Source organism: Danio rerio, chromosome 5, assembly GCF_049306965.1.
Source record: "Danio rerio strain Tuebingen ecotype United States chromosome 5, GRCz12tu, whole genome shotgun sequence".
NCBI lineage: Eukaryota > Metazoa > Chordata > Actinopteri > Cypriniformes > Danionidae > Danio > Danio rerio.
In genome coordinates this window covers 75232710-75249877 of record NC_133180.1, presented here as the reverse complement: position 1 = coordinate 75249877, position 17168 = coordinate 75232710, and the positions used below count along the sequence as shown (strand labels likewise).

The window sequence follows — 17168 nt, the reverse complement described above, 5'->3', positions numbered from 1 at the left end:
GAAGTAAACATCAGTTTGCAAAATCAAGCAAAATAAATCAATGAAAAATGAATGAATGTCTAGATAATGGCTGTGCCCGATCTTACGGGAAAGAATAAGATCAACAGAAGCTGATGCTGCTTTCCAGCTAATATACGTCTCTTTCTTTAACATCACCTAAGATTCAGTTGCCAGCCTCGGCCGCAGCAGGTCTGAGTCCGTCTGACAGCTCCGACTTCACGTCTGATGATGAAGTGAAAAAGCCTGATTCTGGAGACTCGAGTCCTGAAACGGAAGATCCGGTGAGCTCCAGACTCACAGAAGAGCAGATGGCAAAACCCAGCCGACCGCACGCCAGACCAAGGTTATTCTTATAGTTTTGCATTTCGTTTTTTTGTTTTTAAATAAAATGAACAATAATGTGATCATTATAGTTGAGGAGTAGCTAGATACATAAGGATGATAGCTACCTACTTGGTTATTGTGATTTTTTGGTTTTGCTGAATTGACAAATAGTTTTATTTCTTACTTACTAAAATGTCCTTGTTCCAGACACGGTAAACACCACGCCGGCAGTGCAGTCCAGCCCTCCGATGAGCCCGAAAACTCAGGAAAAGCTGCAGCCGAGCCGGAGGAGCCTTAGCCAACCCAGCGGCGTCTCTGGAGGATCACATCAGCCCACGGTCGCAGGTTCTGCTGGATCTGTAAAGTCCTTGTACATTTACCGTCCTGTGATGTTGTTTGGAGGTGTTGTCTTATATGTGCGGGAAGCGTTTAGTATGTGGTTCTCTCCTGAAAATACAAGGGGGCAGACTAAATTGCTTGTGCCTGGTTAGTTTAGTTGTGTGTATCATTCTGTTCATCAATTTGTTCAACTTTTTCTGACTGCACAAGACAAAACCCTGCACTCAATGAAAGAGTGCTACACTCTTAGAAATAAAGGTGTTTTTTTTTTACAGTGATGGCGTTAGAAGAACCACTGTTGGTTCCTCCCAAACACATTTTTTTAAGCAGTTTTGCTTAAAGTATAGAACATTTCAATAAATAATTCACTATACAGAATTTTTCATCTTTATTTTAGGAGTGTACACTACCCGACAACAGTCTTATATCCAAGTTTCAGGAACAGCAAGTAATATCGGTCATACTTTACAATAAGGTTCATTAGTTAATGTTAATTAATGCATTTACTAACATGAACAAACAATGAACAATACATTTACTACTGTATTTGTTCATGTTAGTTAACGTTAGTTAATTAAAATACAGTTCTTCATTGTTAGTTCATGTTAACTCATGGTGCATTAATTAATGTTAACAAGCATGGACTTGGATGTAAATAATGCATTAGTAAATGTTCAATTATGATTAATAAATGCTGTACATGTATTGTTCATGATTAGTTCATGTTAGTAAATGGATTAACTAATGAACCTTATTGTAAAGTGTTACCATAATATCTTGACTTCTAGTTGATCATTTGGTATCAGAAGTGGCTTATATGAAAGGCGAAGGCCTCTAGATTACACTTATTTTAGCAAAATAAAATATGATGATGTCTTAATGATTTAATTAGGACAGTAAGGTCTGACTTTACTTAGACAAAAGTCTTGTCACTGAACAGAAATAATCCAGTATAGAATATAAAGTCCTGCTGCAGTGTAGAAAGACTGAATATTGTGTCAAGACTCCATCATGAGCTTGGAGGACTGCATCCATACATCTCTGACTCAAATCACGCATTAATAAAGTCATCTGGAATGGCAAAGAAAGCCTTCCTGCAGGACTCCCAGAGTTCATCAAGATTCTTTGGATTCATCTTCAATGCCTCGTCCTTCATGCTCGATAATGTTCATGTCTGGTGACTGGGCTGGCCAATCCTGGAGCATGTTCTTTGCTTTCAGGAGCTTTGATATGGAGGCTGAAGTATGAGGAGCGCTATCCTGCTGGAGAATTGTCCATTCTCCTGTGGTTTGTAATGTAATGGGCAGCACAAATGTCTTGATACCTCAGGCTGTTGATGTTGCCATCCACTCTGCAGATCTCTCGACGCCCCCATACTGAATGTAACCCCAAAACCATGACTTTTCCTTCACCAAACTTGACTGATTCCTGTGAGAATCTTGAGTTCATGCTGGTTCAGGTCTTCTGCAGTATTTGTGATGATTGGGATCCAGATCAACAGATGATTCATCAGAGAAATCCACCTTTATCTAAATGATCAACGAGAAGTTAAGTTATTATTTGTTGCTCTTACAGCTGGGATTGACCTTAAGAATTTTGTCAGGGAGTGTAAAGATACTTGCACAATATTGATGCTTTGAATTGATTCATATGGATATATTTACAGAATCAATCAGCATTTAATGCACAATAGAAATCAATTCTCCTTGTTATTAAATTCTAGTTGTTATTGGGATCAAGGCAGGTCTTGTTTATGTTTTCCAGTGCTCCGTTCCAAACCCTAGTGTGCTGCCTATCTAGTTAAGTTTGCATTAAAGTAAAAACTTCACACCCCTCGTGGATCAGGCATTCCCAGAATGCACTGTGAAAATAAGTACAAGTATTCCTTATAAAATATTTCACAAATAAGGGAAAAATTCTGCATAACATCAGAATAAAGTTGCATTTTGGCTCAGATGATGACTTTGATGTACAGTCAAGACCAAAATTATTCACACCCCTGGCAAATTCAGACAAAGTTTTTGTTAATGTAAAACATAGCTGAGCAATATTTTTGCCCCCACAATGATGCCTCTTGTACATCGTCTTAATAATCCTGGGTCATTTCCGGTGCACAAAAATTAAAACTAACTTTAAGTCAGAATTTGCCACTGTAGGGAGTACAAAGCAAGGTAGCTCTCTATGGTTTGGAGCAAAGCCTGTACAATGAGACTTTAGTGTCATAGCAGATGTTGACAATGGCCTTCTAAAGCTGAAACACTGTCATCATTACTGTACTGTGGCAGGAAAAGATAAACTGTTTAATTATGATACACATGCACTGCAAATGCATATGTTTAGCAATTTTCCTCAGGTCCTTGAAGGGCGGATGCATGTAAAGGGTGAACACAGCACTCGGTAAACAGTACAGTCTGTATATTATTCATCTCGTCTTCACCAACTGTTAGCATTATATGATATTATAGGTTTAACGATGAAATCTGTGACTGCAGTGCTGTCATGTTCCTGTGGTTAATGTTCTCGAAAATCATTGAAAAAAACGTAACTTCCGTAACCTGCTACCGTAGTTTAAAGTCAACATGAAACCAATTTTATATATTAAGTATTTCAGAGACACTTAATGAAGAAACACAGGCTGAGGACCTATACTCTCATTCTGGCGTAATAAACAAGGAACTTTACGCAGCACCTAAAAATAACCGAGACACACCGAGACGTTTTTTGCTTGCATTTTCTGTCGACGTTTAACGCCTCGTAACTAAATGAAGGGTGTCAATGTGATCGTGCACACCAACGCGCAAAACGGCAGGTGCAAAAGCGTCAATTAAAAAAAAAAACGCCTCATGCTCGTTTTTTTGTTTTGACGCGCGGCGTCAAAACCATCTCCACCAATCAGATCGGCACTTTTGTTCAAGTGCACGGAGCTGCTGAAGTTACAGTAAACAGCACTTGGAGGCGCTCAAGCGCTCAGAAGCTTATAGTTGTGCAGCGCCATCTAACTTCAAAATAGTGATTTAGCATACTCTTCTGCTTGACGCCAGTGAAAAGCGCTTGGGTTTGAACACTGAAAAACATCTCGTAAAACGCTGACGATAAACGCAAACGAAAAACGTCCCAGTGTGTTGGAGTCTTTAGACTGTCTGTGACGTCACCCGTAGGTTTCTGAAGAGCACAAATGAAGCTATAAGTGGGCGGAGCTAACCATCGCCATCTTGTCCACACGGGCATTGTGTCGACTGTGCATCACTCAGGGGTAACTGAAAAAGCGCAAAGAGGAGAGGCTTCAGCTGAGGTGATGTTGACAGCATGCGCCAGAGACCTATTTGTCACTCAAGGGTGACCACGCCCCTAAATTATGCTGATTTTAAAGCTTAATATATATGAAAAGAATGAGCTATTAAAAAAAATCACCCCCTCACAGTTGTCACTTACAGTAATATTAGTTATATACACCAAAATCTTTCTTTGTACCAGGCTATAAACACCTTTTTTTTTGGTTGTAAAGTTGCGCATTTTAACATCGAAGTCAATGGAAACGTGCTCTGTTTTGGATGCTAGCCTTTCGATGAATTGCAGTTTTTTGTTACTTCCATTATTTGTTTCCTGATGGAAAGTGGAAGGTTGCCGCTTGTACCTAGCTAGGGAAATATCCAGCATGACCACTTGATTGTGCCAGTCAAGTTGTGTAATATCATTGCGCTGCTGCAGAAAAGTTCTCCGATTATTACGCCAGAATGAGAGCAGTTTATCGGCGTAGAAAATGGCAACTTTTATTTTCTGTCAGTCTCAGTACACGATGAAACTACACAAGAGTTACGCTTTAAATAGGTCGATTATTGAAACTCTTTGGTGATTTTTGAGTGAGATGCTAATGGTCTAATCTGATTCAATGATCTATGCTAAGCTAAGCTAAAAGATTGGCTTAATGGATTCCGAAATGGTAAAACTTAACTCTTTCACTCTAGGGGGGTTGTAAAATTAGCCTACTTTTGTAAAACACCTTTAAACACCAGCGGTGTCGGAGCTACTATGTACACTTGGCCTTAAAATTGTGAAAAGTGTTAAACCTGCTGCTTCTTCTCCAACATAGGCTCATTTTGAAAGCGTACCCCTGTATACATTTCTGGAGATCGCAAATTATGTAGCCAGAGCTGCATTTCGTTGAATGCTATGGGGCAGTATGACACCGTTCCTTTTCGTGCTACCAGCTGACCGCTTACCTCCATATGGACGACTTTTCTGCTGTTACCAGTTTGTCCTGTAGCTCGCTGCGTATGTCAGCGGACTTATGACTTGGGAAGTGGGTGGGTGGGTCAATCGATGCCATTGAAAACGCTATTGGTTGGGTTTGAGAAAGGAGGAGGGTGGGTCAGTCGATCGCTCAGTCAGTTGACATTGGCCTCTGGTGGATTTACGCGAGAACAGCAGGCGCGAATGACACTTGTGTGAGAAATTCGAGATTTCAAAAAGCGTACACAGCGGCCTCTGGTGGATTTACCGAGAAGAGCAGGGGCAAATGACACTTGTGTGAGAAATTTGAGATTTCAAAAAGCGTACACAGCGGCCTCTGGTGGATTTACGCGAGAACAGCAGGCGCGAATGACACTAGCGTGAGTAATTCGAGATTTCAAAAAGCGTACACAGCGGCCTCTGGTGGATTTACGCGAGAACAGCAGGCGCGAATGACACTAGCGTGAGTAATTCGAGATTTCAAAAAGCGTACACAGCGGCCTCTGGTGGATTTACGTGAGAACAGCAGGCGCGAATGACACTAGCGTGAGAAATTCGAGATTTCAAAAAGTGTACACAGCGGCCTCTGGTGGATTTACGCGAGAACAACAGGCGCGAATGACACTAGCGCGAGAAATTTGAGATTTCAAAAAGCGTACACAGCGGCCTCTGGTGGATTTACGCGAGAACAGCAGGCGCGAATGACACTAGCGTGAGTAATTCGAGATTTCAAAAAGCGTACACAGCGGCCTCTGGTGGATTTACGCGAGAACAGCAGGCGCGAATGACACTAGCGTGAGAAATTCGAGATTTCAAAAAGCGTACACAGCGGCCTCTGGTGGATTTACGTGAGAACAGCAGGCGCGAATGACACTAGCGTGAGAAATTCGAGATTTCAAAAAGCGTACACAGCGGCCTCTGGTGGATTTACGCGAGAACAGCAGGCGCGAATGACACTAGCGCGAGAAATTTGAGATTTCAAAAAGCGTACACAGCGGCCTCTGGTGGATTTACGCGAGAACAGCAGGCCCGAATGACACTAGCGTGAGAAAGTCGAGATTTTAAAAAGCGTACACAGCGGCCTCTGGTGGATTTACGCGAGAACAGCAGGCGCAAATGACACTAGCGTGAGAAATTCGAGATTTCAAAAAGCGTACACAGCGGCCTCTGGTGGATTTACGCGAGAACAGCAGGCCCGAATGGCACTTGTGATCGAAATTTGAGATCTCAAAATGCATACAAAGCGGCCACTGCACTCACGAGAGAAATATGACATCTCAAAAAGCATACACAGCGGCCTCCGGTGGATTTACGTGCAAGAGCAGGTGCGAATGGCACTCACGAGAGAAATGTGAGATCTTAAAAAGCGTACACAGCGGCCTCCGGTGGATTTATGCCAGAACAGCAGGCGCAAATGGCAATCACGAGCGAAGTTTGAGATCTCAAAAAGCATACAAAGTGGCCTTTTCTCTACATTTCAACTACATCAACAAATAATGAACTTGAGTTTGCCGTATGTGAATGGACCGTACGGCTTTGATCAAGCAAGAATGATGCCGATCCAAACTTTCTACCAAATTAGGGTACTATTGGCAGTGGAAACACAAGCCTGAGTGCAGTGACCCGCGCTGTACTGAACTGTGCAGCTCAGTGAAAATGAGCCATTACAAAATGTTGGTACTTCTGACATGCAGAGTGGGTGAAGACACATTATGTGTGAACGACCCCTTAAGGTGCATTCATGCTAACATGACTGTCGGCTGCCAAATTTGTGCTGTTAGATGCTAGAATATAAAGGCGTTTCTTTATTATCCTTCCATAAAAGACGACGCATTGCGGCACGTCATTCAAAAACATTTATACTCAATAGCTTTTGCCACTGCCAACACACTTCTGTACACCCGAAAGGTGTATTAAGAAAACAAACAGCATTAGTTTTGATTTCATGTTGACTTTAAGCCACAATCGCGTGGTTTCTATCTGATCTTTAGTCTGATTTGTGTCCAGTATTTTATCACGGCTGTACTTGTGGTAGGAGTCCTGCTGTATCTGTTGTCTAGGGCTTTCTAGGATTGGTGAAACCTCTACATCTGTATGTCCCCTGTCCCTCTCTCATGTTGTCTTCTCGTCTCCAGCCGCGACTCCCTCGGGGGTCGCTCTATCTGGTTTTGACGTCGTCTACAGGGCTCTACTAAGTGCTCCGATATCGTAATCTATTGGATTAGTAGTTCGTGACCCTTAGAAATTTTGTACCATGACTACTTTTAGCCTTAGGACACGTGGTGTGCCGTCTCACTGTTTACATGGTTAGCCGAGTGAGAGTATAAGCGTGCCGGTGTAGATGTTTTTGCATGGACGTGTCATGGATATTCACCGTGTCGTGCTGTCCGCCACCTTTTCGATATTGTAGAGGTGTCAAAAAAGCTGGATTGAATAGAAATGGAAGACTGTCGTCGTTTTAAATTATGTATATGTGTTTTTTAAACAGATCTTTGTAGGAATATCTCTCTCTCTATATATATATATATATTGGAAATCAAACAATCAGGCATTCGGGAACAAGATACTTTTTAGTACGTTAATAGTCAAGGAAATGTTACAATCATGGCATTTAGAAAAAAAATGAATTCTTTCTATTTCTAATATGTTTTAGCTGATGTCTATTATTTTTTTTTTTTTTTGTAGGACCTACTTGCTCATGTCTGATCCTGTGTGTGTTTTACCATAATAGATGTAAAGTGAGTCCCATGTCGTGTTCATTAGTGGTGCTTGCTGAGGCAATAATGCCAGATTCACACTACACAATATCCTTACAATTCGGGCACAATTTATTTGACGTATTTGTAAACAACAATGGCTGAAAGGATGCAAGAATTAGTCGTTTTCTCATGTATAGCGTGTTATAATGCCCTGACATGAAGACTAGGATGCAAGAATTAGTTGTTTTCTCATGTATAGCGTGTTATAATGCCCTGAAAGGAAGACTAGGATGCAAGAATTAGTTGTTTTCTCATGTATAGCGTGTTATAATGCCCTGAAAGGAAGACTAGGATGCAAGAATTAGTTGTTTTCTCATGTATAGCGCGTTATAATGCCCTGAAAGGAAGACTAGGATGCAAGAATTGGTCGATTTCTCATTGATAGCGCGTTATAATGCCCTGACAGGAAGACTAGGCTGCAAGAATTGTTCGATTTCTCATTGATAGCGCGTTATAATGCCCTAACAGGAAGACTAGGCTGCAAGAATTGGTCAATTTCTCATTGATAGCGTGTTATAATGTCCTGACATAAAGACTAGGATGCAAGAATTGGTCGATTTCTCATGTATAGTGTGTTATAATGCCCTAACAGGAAGACTAGGATGCAGGAATTGGTTGATTTCTCGTGTATAGCGTGTTATAATGTCCTGACATGAAGACAAGGATGCAGGAATTGGTTGATTTCTTAAGTATAGCGTGATATAATGTCCTGACATGAAGACTAGGCTGCAAGAATTAGTCGTTTTCTCATGTATAGCGTGTTATAATGCCCTGAAAGGAAGACTAGGATGCAAGAATTGGTCGATTTCTCATGTATAGCGTGTTATTATGTCCTGACATGAAGACTAGGCTGCCAGAATTAGTCGTTTTCTCGTGTATAGCATGTTATAATGTCCTAACAGAAAGACTAGGCTGCAAGAATTGGTCAATTTCTCATTGATAGCGTGTTATAATGTCCTGACATAAAGACTAGGATGCAAGAATTGGTCGATTTCTCATGTATAGTGTGTTATAATGCCCTAACAGGAAGACTAGGATGCAGGAATTGGTTGATTTCTCGTGTATAGCGTGTTATAATGTCCTGACATGAAGACAAGGATGCAGGAATTGGTTGATTTCTTATGTATAGCGTGATATAATGTCCTGACATGAAGACTAGGCTGCAAGAATTAGTCGTTTTCTCATGTATAGCGTGTTATAATGCCCTGAAAGGAAGACTAGGATGCAAGAATTGGTCGATTTCTCATGTATAGCGTGTTATTATGTCCTGACATGAAGACTAGGCTGCCAGAATTAGTCGTTTTCTCGTGTATAGCATGTTATAATGTCCTAACAGAAAGACTAGGCTGCAAGAATTGTTCGATTTCTCATATATAGTTTGTTATAATGTCATAACAGAAAGACTAGCACTTTATAAAAATCATTATTGCACAGTTCTGAAATACTTAATTCTGATTGGTCAGTCACAATATTCCACTGCATATTAATGGGGACCTTTGATGTAAAAATCACTTTTATAAATGGTTTATTTACAGTTGTGTGGCAACAATCTGTGAATATAAGCAGCTTCCAATGGTGATTAAGTTTGTTATAATCACACTTGATCAAAACAGTCTGTAGAAACGCTTTGATTGACATTCTCCCTTTGTATGTGTCATCAGAGGGGGAAAACCTCGCCCATTAGTGACGATCTCTCCCTCATTAGCATAAACAGCCCTGAGGGAGAAGCAGCCGTCCGACATTAGAGTTTTGACCTGCTGATAATAATAATAATGTCACTCTCTCTCTCTCTAACGGCGGACAGCTGCTTCTCACTAATGGCTGTTTATGCTAATGAGGGTGAAATCGTCACTAATGGGCGGGGCTTTCCCTGATTGATGAATCAAAGTAATTCTGCAATCATAAGAGTTTGAGCATGCGATATTCTGTCGTACAGCGCTGCGAAAAGGGGTGAGATCAAACAGGATGGTTGTTTCTAAAAAAGCGAGCGATTGGTCCATATTTTACATTTCTGTACAGAGAGGTCAGGTTTTAATCTTCTATTGGTCTCACGCAGTCACGTGATGCAAACTCGCAGATTAGAGTTCACCAAGCTTGAACTTTCGCAGCGAACTGTGAAACTTGTCGCAGGAGCTTGCGTTTCCAGTCTGTCGCATTTATATGCGTTTGAATGGAGGTCTATGGGGCGAAAAGTGCAGTGTGCCCGCGGCTTAATTCATTTAGGTCCTTTCTTGCTTACAAGTTGGTAAAAAAATGACAAACAATGACCAATTAGTCATGACTGCATATGTTTTTAGTTTATTGTAGCTTATTAAACTAAGTTAACCATGTTCTAACTTAATTTTATAAGTTATGCAAGCTATTTTAAGTCAGTTTAACATATTATAAAATTAATAGACTCATAAGGTTAATTTATTGCAGCTTAAAAATTTAAGGCAACCAGGATTTTTTTTACAGCGTTAAATATCCAACCAAAATATTGTGTAGTCTGAATCTGGCATCAGGGATCACATTTTAAACAACCCTTGAACGTGCATTGTTTGTGCATGAATGGGTTTTAATAATTGACATGTAGAATTAGAGACATGTAGATGATACTGACACATATAGCGATGTTTTGCATGGGCAAGCACCACTCGCATATTCTTCAGCAACAACAAAAAAAGGATCTAGTTTCTTTTGCAACAGTACAGGTTGCCAAAAAGAAACCAAAAGCAGGATCAGGTGTGTTAATACTCATTATATTTTTATACTCCATTAGCCCTGCAAAATGTAAAAGATGCAGTATTGGAAAATTCGTTTTCCTTTCGAAGCCAAATAAATGTTTTGCAAGTGCCAGTGTTTGATACTTTGAATATTTCGTTTTATATGTTTCTAGAAATCCATTTTTTTCCTGAGCTTGCAAGACATCATATTAGCATGTTATGGGATGAAATGATGTGCGGGAATAGATTCGGTATGTAGAACAGATGACAATCAGTGCCAAAAACAGAGAAGAAACCTTTATTTAAGATTATATTTATTTTCTTATTCATGGCATTGTCGGTGTCAGATTCTGCTGGTCAGCTTATTTAAATCATTATGAAGAACGTGATTATACTGAGAGTATGAATTCATCATTTGATTTTCCTCTTTTCAGTTGTGCAAATGTCATTTATTCACTGCTGTGTTGAAACATGTTTTGGACTTGTATTGAACAGAATGTATCGACTCGTAGGCTTGTGAACCATCGTTCTCGGTTGTTGTTGTAAAATGGTGTCTTGCCTTATAGACCACAGTCAAACATTGGTGTTAAGTCAAAATAAATCCTTTTGAAAGTGGAATATTTGTATTATGTACTTTTAAATGTTTGGAGTTTATGAGATGCTTTTTTTTTTTGTTAGTAAAATGCACAATATGCATTTTCAGTGAGATCTGTTTTGTTCCGTGTTGGTTAAGTTACTTTTAAAGTTGCAGTATGTAAGTTTGACACCCAGTGGTTGATCTAGGTATTGCATTCCTGGATCAAAACAAACACAAGCGCAGGTTGCCAGATTGAGGACCAATGGGAGTCAAACCTGCTAACACTTTGTTTTTCGCGGTAATCTCCTGTATTTCAGACCCATCTCCCAACACACTCCCGTTTTGTTACTTCTCCCGAAAAACTCTCGTAATTTCAGGGTCCTCAGCTTTTGGTATATTCTATAACAGTGGTTCTCAAAGTGGGGGTCGGGACCCCCCAAGGGGTCATGGGACAATGAAGGGGTGTCGGCTGGTGATTTCCAAAAATGTATTTATTTTTATTAAACTATAATTACCATATTTTATCCATAATCTACTGAAAAGAAAAGTCGTTTTTAGTTACTATATACTATGTAGTTACTATAGTAGCTTGTAGTTACTAGTTCTATTGGATTGCAACCCCTGGGGATATAACATTATATTAAAGACACGGCATTAGCATCAGATGCAGCAGACTGATTTTATGGCACCAGGTTAAACTTTCTAGCCCATTTACAACACTGAAATACATTTAAAAAATTAAATGAAGAATAGACTTGGGTCTGTTGGTGTGTGCCACTACATTGCCATTACATGCAAGGTTTCTGTATTTATAACCACCTCAGAGGCATTGTCATTTTGGGAGTCGCGGGCTGAAAAGTGTGGGAACTCCTGGTCCACAAAACCCCCCGATCGGCGACTTTGGTATAGTATCCGATCGCAGCTGATGCCTGGTGCATCTGTACAGTTACTTAGCTGTGTTATTCAGACACCACACCCCTGACACCCATAGACATCATCATCATCAACCAACCCCCCCTGATAGAAACTTTATAGGAAAGTTATTATAGTTATTAAAGTCATTTTTACCTAATTATAGAATTTTTTTGCATAAATATTAAGATTAATTTGTATCAAAATGGACAGAAATAAGTTTACTGGTCTAAATTGTTTTTTTAACTACATAACAATCTGAATAAACGTAAATATACACTCAAAATACATGCACTCCGGTGCTCGCGGGGACCCGAGTCGATTCCCGCCTCGCGGTCCTATGCCGATACTTCACTCTCTCCAGGGTAGGACTTGCCATAGGGAGCACTGGGACATTTCTGGCCTGCTGCTGAAGAACTACAAACCTGCCACTTTAATGAACTATAAATCCCATCTTGCACTTCACTCACACACCTGGTCCAGATCCCCCATGATTGCAAACACGCACAGCTGAAGCTGTTCAGGACTAATTACACAGACTATTTATACACCTCCAGAGCTGCCAGACCTTCCTGAATTCCCTGAATGGCGGGCGCCAGATCCTTCTGAATTCCCCAAATGGCGGGCGCCAGATCCTTCTGAATTCCCCAAATGGCGGGCGCCAGATCCTTCTGAATTCCCCAAATGGCGGGCGCCAGATCCTTCTGAATTTACCAAATGGCGGGCGCCAGATCTTTTTGAATTCCCCAAATGGCGGGCGCCAGATCCTTCTGAATTCCCCAAATGGCAGGCGCCAGATCCCTCTGAATTCGCTAAATGGCGGGCACCAGATCTTTCTTAATTCCCCAAACGGTGGGCGCCAGATCCCTCAAAATCGCCAGAGGATCTGGCAGCCCTGGAAGTGGTGGAGGATCTAGCAGCTCTGGATATCAGTTTAACATATTGAATCAGTGCTCTATATTCATTCATTCATTTTCCTTCAGCTTAGTCCCTTATTTATCAGGGGTTGCCACATCGGAATGAACCGCTAACTATTCCGGCGTGTGTTTCATGCAGCGGATGCCCTTCCAGCTGCAACCCAGTAATGGGAAACACCCATAAACTCTCACATTCCCACACACATTCATATGCTACGGCCAATTTAGTTAATCCAATTCCCCTATATCGCATGTGTTTGGACAGTGGGTGAAACCGGAGCACCCGGAGAAAACCCACGCAATACGGGGAGAACAAGCACTGACCTAGTCAGGACTCAAACCAGTGATCTTTTTGCTGTAAGGCGACAGTGCTAACCACTGAGCCGTCCCAGTGCACTATATAGCACCTTTAAATAATTTATCACCAAAGTACTTTTGAAACGTTTCTACATTTTACAATCTACAACTGATAGATTGTTGGTGCAACCGACACATGCAGTACTATAGTAAAGCTGGCACAAATGGACTATTTATACACCTCCAGGCAGGGCCGGAGTGGGACTCCTTTTCAGCCCTGGAGTTTCAAGCCTCGGACCGGCCCACCTCAGTTCACGACTGACTATATTAAAGTTAGGTCATTACAATTCAGTTTCTAATGACACTATCACGTCTTTTTTTTGAGAAAACAGCTGCTTTAGAACTTCAAATGTTCAACAACCCTAACAGTATTATATGTCTTAACAATAAAAATGGAAAAAAAAAACATACTCAGAGGAGGATCAAACCCAGGACAGCGGCATCGTAATCTAACGTGCTAACCACTGGACCACAACAGCTCAATATTTAGAGGTGACTCATTCGAGTCATCATTAACCTGCAGGCTGGTTATATATAAAAAGAGCAGAGATGCGGTAAAATAATGAATAAGAAGACTGTGGTCAAGTAAATAAATAAATTAATTTAAAAAGTGTGACTGCTGAGAGCAACAGATTCTGGAGCTAGGGACACCGGCCCTCGCGGTCAAAAAACGGACCGGCCCACCGGGAATTCTCCAGGTCCTCCCGATTAGCCAATCCAGGCCTGCCTCCAGAGCTGCCAGACGCTCCTGAATTTCCCGAATGGTGGGTGCCAGATCCTCCTGAATTCACTGAATGGCGGGCGCCAGATCTTTTTAAATTCCCCAAATGGCAGGTTCCATATCCTTCTGAATTCCCCAAATGGCAGGCACCAGATCCCTCTGAATTTCCTAAACGGCGGGCACCAGATCTTGCTTAATTCCCTAGCCAGGACTCAAACCAGTGATCTTTTTGGTGTGAGGTGACAGTGTTTACCACTGAGCCGTCCCAGTGCACTATATAGCACTTTAAAATAATATATCACCAAAGTACTTTTGAAACGTTTCTACATTTTACAGTCTACATCGGATAGATTGCTGGTGCAACCGTCACATGCATTTCTATAGTAAAGCTGGCACAAACACGTGCATATAACACAACATTATGAAATGCACAAGGTAAGACTTGTCGGTGTGTGAATTAAAACCGTCAATCATCAGCGTTGAATAACAGCCTCTGACTCATAAAGTACAGTAACACAACTAACCAAAACTCCTCTCCATGTTATGTAATGCTCTTTCACAGGTGAGACTGATAAGAAAAACAACCCGGGCAACATAACAACTGTTATCACGCGAAAGGTTTGTATACACAGCAGAAGCGTGTGTTTGTGTGCCAGCGTCTGATGCAACACTTTGCCGGATTGAGAGGTGTGGTATTGAGTGCCATTGTGCTGGAGATTTGTGCTGGCAAACTGCTGTCTCATCCTGACCGTGTCAAGGTCGCACACAGCCTGGAAATCTGACTTTATGTGTCATGTTGAATAAAACAAAACTCTTAGTCATCGTTAATTTATGATAGCATTTAAATCAGAAATGCTCATTTAATATGACACGACAGATTTAGGGAGTAACACTGTGTGTGTGTGTGTGTGTGTGTGTGTGTGCGTGTGTGTGTGTGTGTGCAGCTTCATGGTATTCAGTTCAGTTTAGGTTTATTTGTACAGCACTTTTCACAATAATTATTGTTTCAAAAGGTGCACGTTATTGCATTACAGTCAAAATCAGAAAAGTAAAGGTTATTAGTTAGCTTTAAATGCAGTATTGGGTAATTAACTTCAAAAATGTATTAATTAGTACATCAAATTAAATTACTTTGTTGAAAAATAACTTCAAATGGGCTCTACAGGGACTTTTAACGTGTAAAAGTAAGTACTTTTTTAAGTACTTTTAATTTGTAGTAAGGTAACTCAATTGCTTCTGGTGAACTAACATATTATTATAAAGTCGCCACGTTTAAGATCTGGTTCCTTTAAAAGTCAATGATCATTGCATAAAAATCAAAGATTAATGCATTACACTCAAAATCAGAAACGTAAAGGTTATTAGTTAGCTTTACATGCAGTATTGCATAAATTAATTTTAAAAATTGGCTACACGGGGACTTTTAATTTGTAGTAAGCCAACTAATCGCTTCCGGTGATCTGTCATATCATTATTAGATCGTCACATTTAAGATCTGGTTTATTTAAAAGTCAATGATCTTCACTGCCTGTTTGAGATACGATCTTAATTGGGTCTCAGACTGTACACAAAGCTCTGCTCTAAATGATTTGTCCCACGTCTTGTCTTTAAAATATGGAAATGTGTTTTACTTCAGTATTTTCACTGGAGATTGTGCCTTCGCCTGCTGCTCCTGACGGCGCTTGCGTTTAAATGGTTTTTCATCTCGTTTTACACTTGAACAACTGGATTAATGTTTATTTAACTTTGAATTTAATTACATTCTCAGTGCTCAGTGCATTCTCATTCCATAATATTACTGACATTATACAGATGAAGTCAGAATTAATAGCCCCCGTTTATTTTTTCCCCAATTTCTGTTTAATGGAGAGCAGATTTTTTTAAACTTATTTCCAATCATAATAGTTTTAATAACTCATCTCTAATAACTGATTTATTTTCTCTTTGCCATGATGACAGTAATTAATATTACACTAGATATTTATTATTCAAGACACTTCTATACAGCTTAAAGTGACACTTAAAGGCTTAACTAGGTTAATTAGTTTACTAGGCAGGTTAGGGTAATTAGGCGAGGTGTTGTATAACAATGTTTTTTTCTGTAGACTCTGAAAAAAATTATAGCTTAAAGGGGCTAAATGTTTTTTTAAAAAATGAATAACTGGTTTTATTCTAGCCTAAATAAAACAAATAAGACTTTCTCCAGAAGAAAAAATATTATCAGACATACTGTAAAACTTTCCTTGCTCTGTTAAACATCATTTGGGAAATATTTAAAAAAGAAAAAAAAATTAAAAGGGAAGCTACTAATTCTGACTTCAACTGTATATATATATATATATATATATATATATATATATATATATATATATATATATATATATATATATATATATATATATATGAATGAATCAATGTATATTTCTTGATTAACTGATGGGTTGAAAAATCTGTGGAAGCAATCGCCACAATATATACAGTAAATAACCATGATATTATAATATTATCAATGATATTACGCGGCAAAGTTCAGCTGTAAGCGTAAAGTACAGCTCATGGTGATCAATCTGAATGAAATTCTGCAGGGTTCAATTACTTCCATGTTTAATCTCAGAGGTTATTATTGCATTGTTATTCACTAACTGGTCATAATTTATGGACTATGTAACACTTAATGACATAAGCAGTGCACTTTGATATCCAGCTAGTGTTGCATGAGGAATCAGGAGTGTTATGAGGAAAATTTGCTGCTGAATTCAGAAAATCTGGGTTTTATTGTTTGTTTGTTTGGTAGAATAGAAAAAGATATCTGTACCTGATTACTGTAACAGTGTTTATTTCAATTGTAAATGTCATTTATTGTATTTATCTATGCTTTTTTAAAAATGTATTAGATTTTATGCAGATGCACCCCCCTACAGAATCATCCCAATCAATTTACAATGATCTTTTATTCATTTTCTTACAGCTTAGTCCCTTATTAATCAGAGGTCACCACAGTGGAATGAACCGCCAACTATTCCAGCATATGTTTTACACAGCGGATGCCCTTCCAGCCGCATCCTAGTACTAGAAAACATCCATAGACACTCGTTCACACACTGCGGCCAATTTAGTTCATCCAATTCACCCTATAGCATGTGTTTGGACTGTGGGGGAAACTGGAGCACCCGGAGGAAACCCACAACAACACGGGGAGAACATGCAAACTCCACACAGAAATGCCAATTGGCCCAGCCGGGACTCGAACCACCAGTGACCACCGTGCCACCCTTAAAAATGATTAATTGTTTACAAATAAAGCTATTCAAGTCATCTGGTGAAGTT

General features: G+C 39.9%; 1 protein-coding gene and 1 long non-coding RNA gene across 7 annotated transcripts in view; one reads left to right on the top strand and one right to left on the bottom strand.

The window, feature by feature from the left end:
* inpp5jb (inositol polyphosphate-5-phosphatase Jb) overlaps positions 1–1693 on the top strand; it is a 57421-nt gene extending 55728 nt beyond the window's left edge. For 2 of the 4 annotated variants that reach the window (XM_073951684.1, XM_073951683.1), the window contains exons 14-15: positions 162–343; positions 532–1672. In XM_073951684.1, coding sequence (XP_073807785.1) covers positions 162–343; positions 532–622 — 273 coding nt within the window. In that variant the 3' untranslated portion in view covers positions 623–1672. Of the gene's footprint in view, positions 1–161; positions 344–531 lie in introns of all 4 variants that reach the window. The other 2 variants (XM_002662195.8, XM_073951682.1) reach the window with 2 other exon arrangements.
* Positions 1–17168, bottom strand: part of LOC141385682 (uncharacterized) — a 42499-nt gene that overhangs the window by 23615 nt on the left and 1716 nt on the right. For all 3 annotated transcript variants that reach the window (XR_012406541.1, XR_012406543.1, XR_012406542.1), the window contains exon 2: positions 513–771. This is a non-coding gene — a long non-coding RNA (uncharacterized lncRNA). The remainder of the gene's footprint in view (positions 1–512; positions 772–17168) is intronic.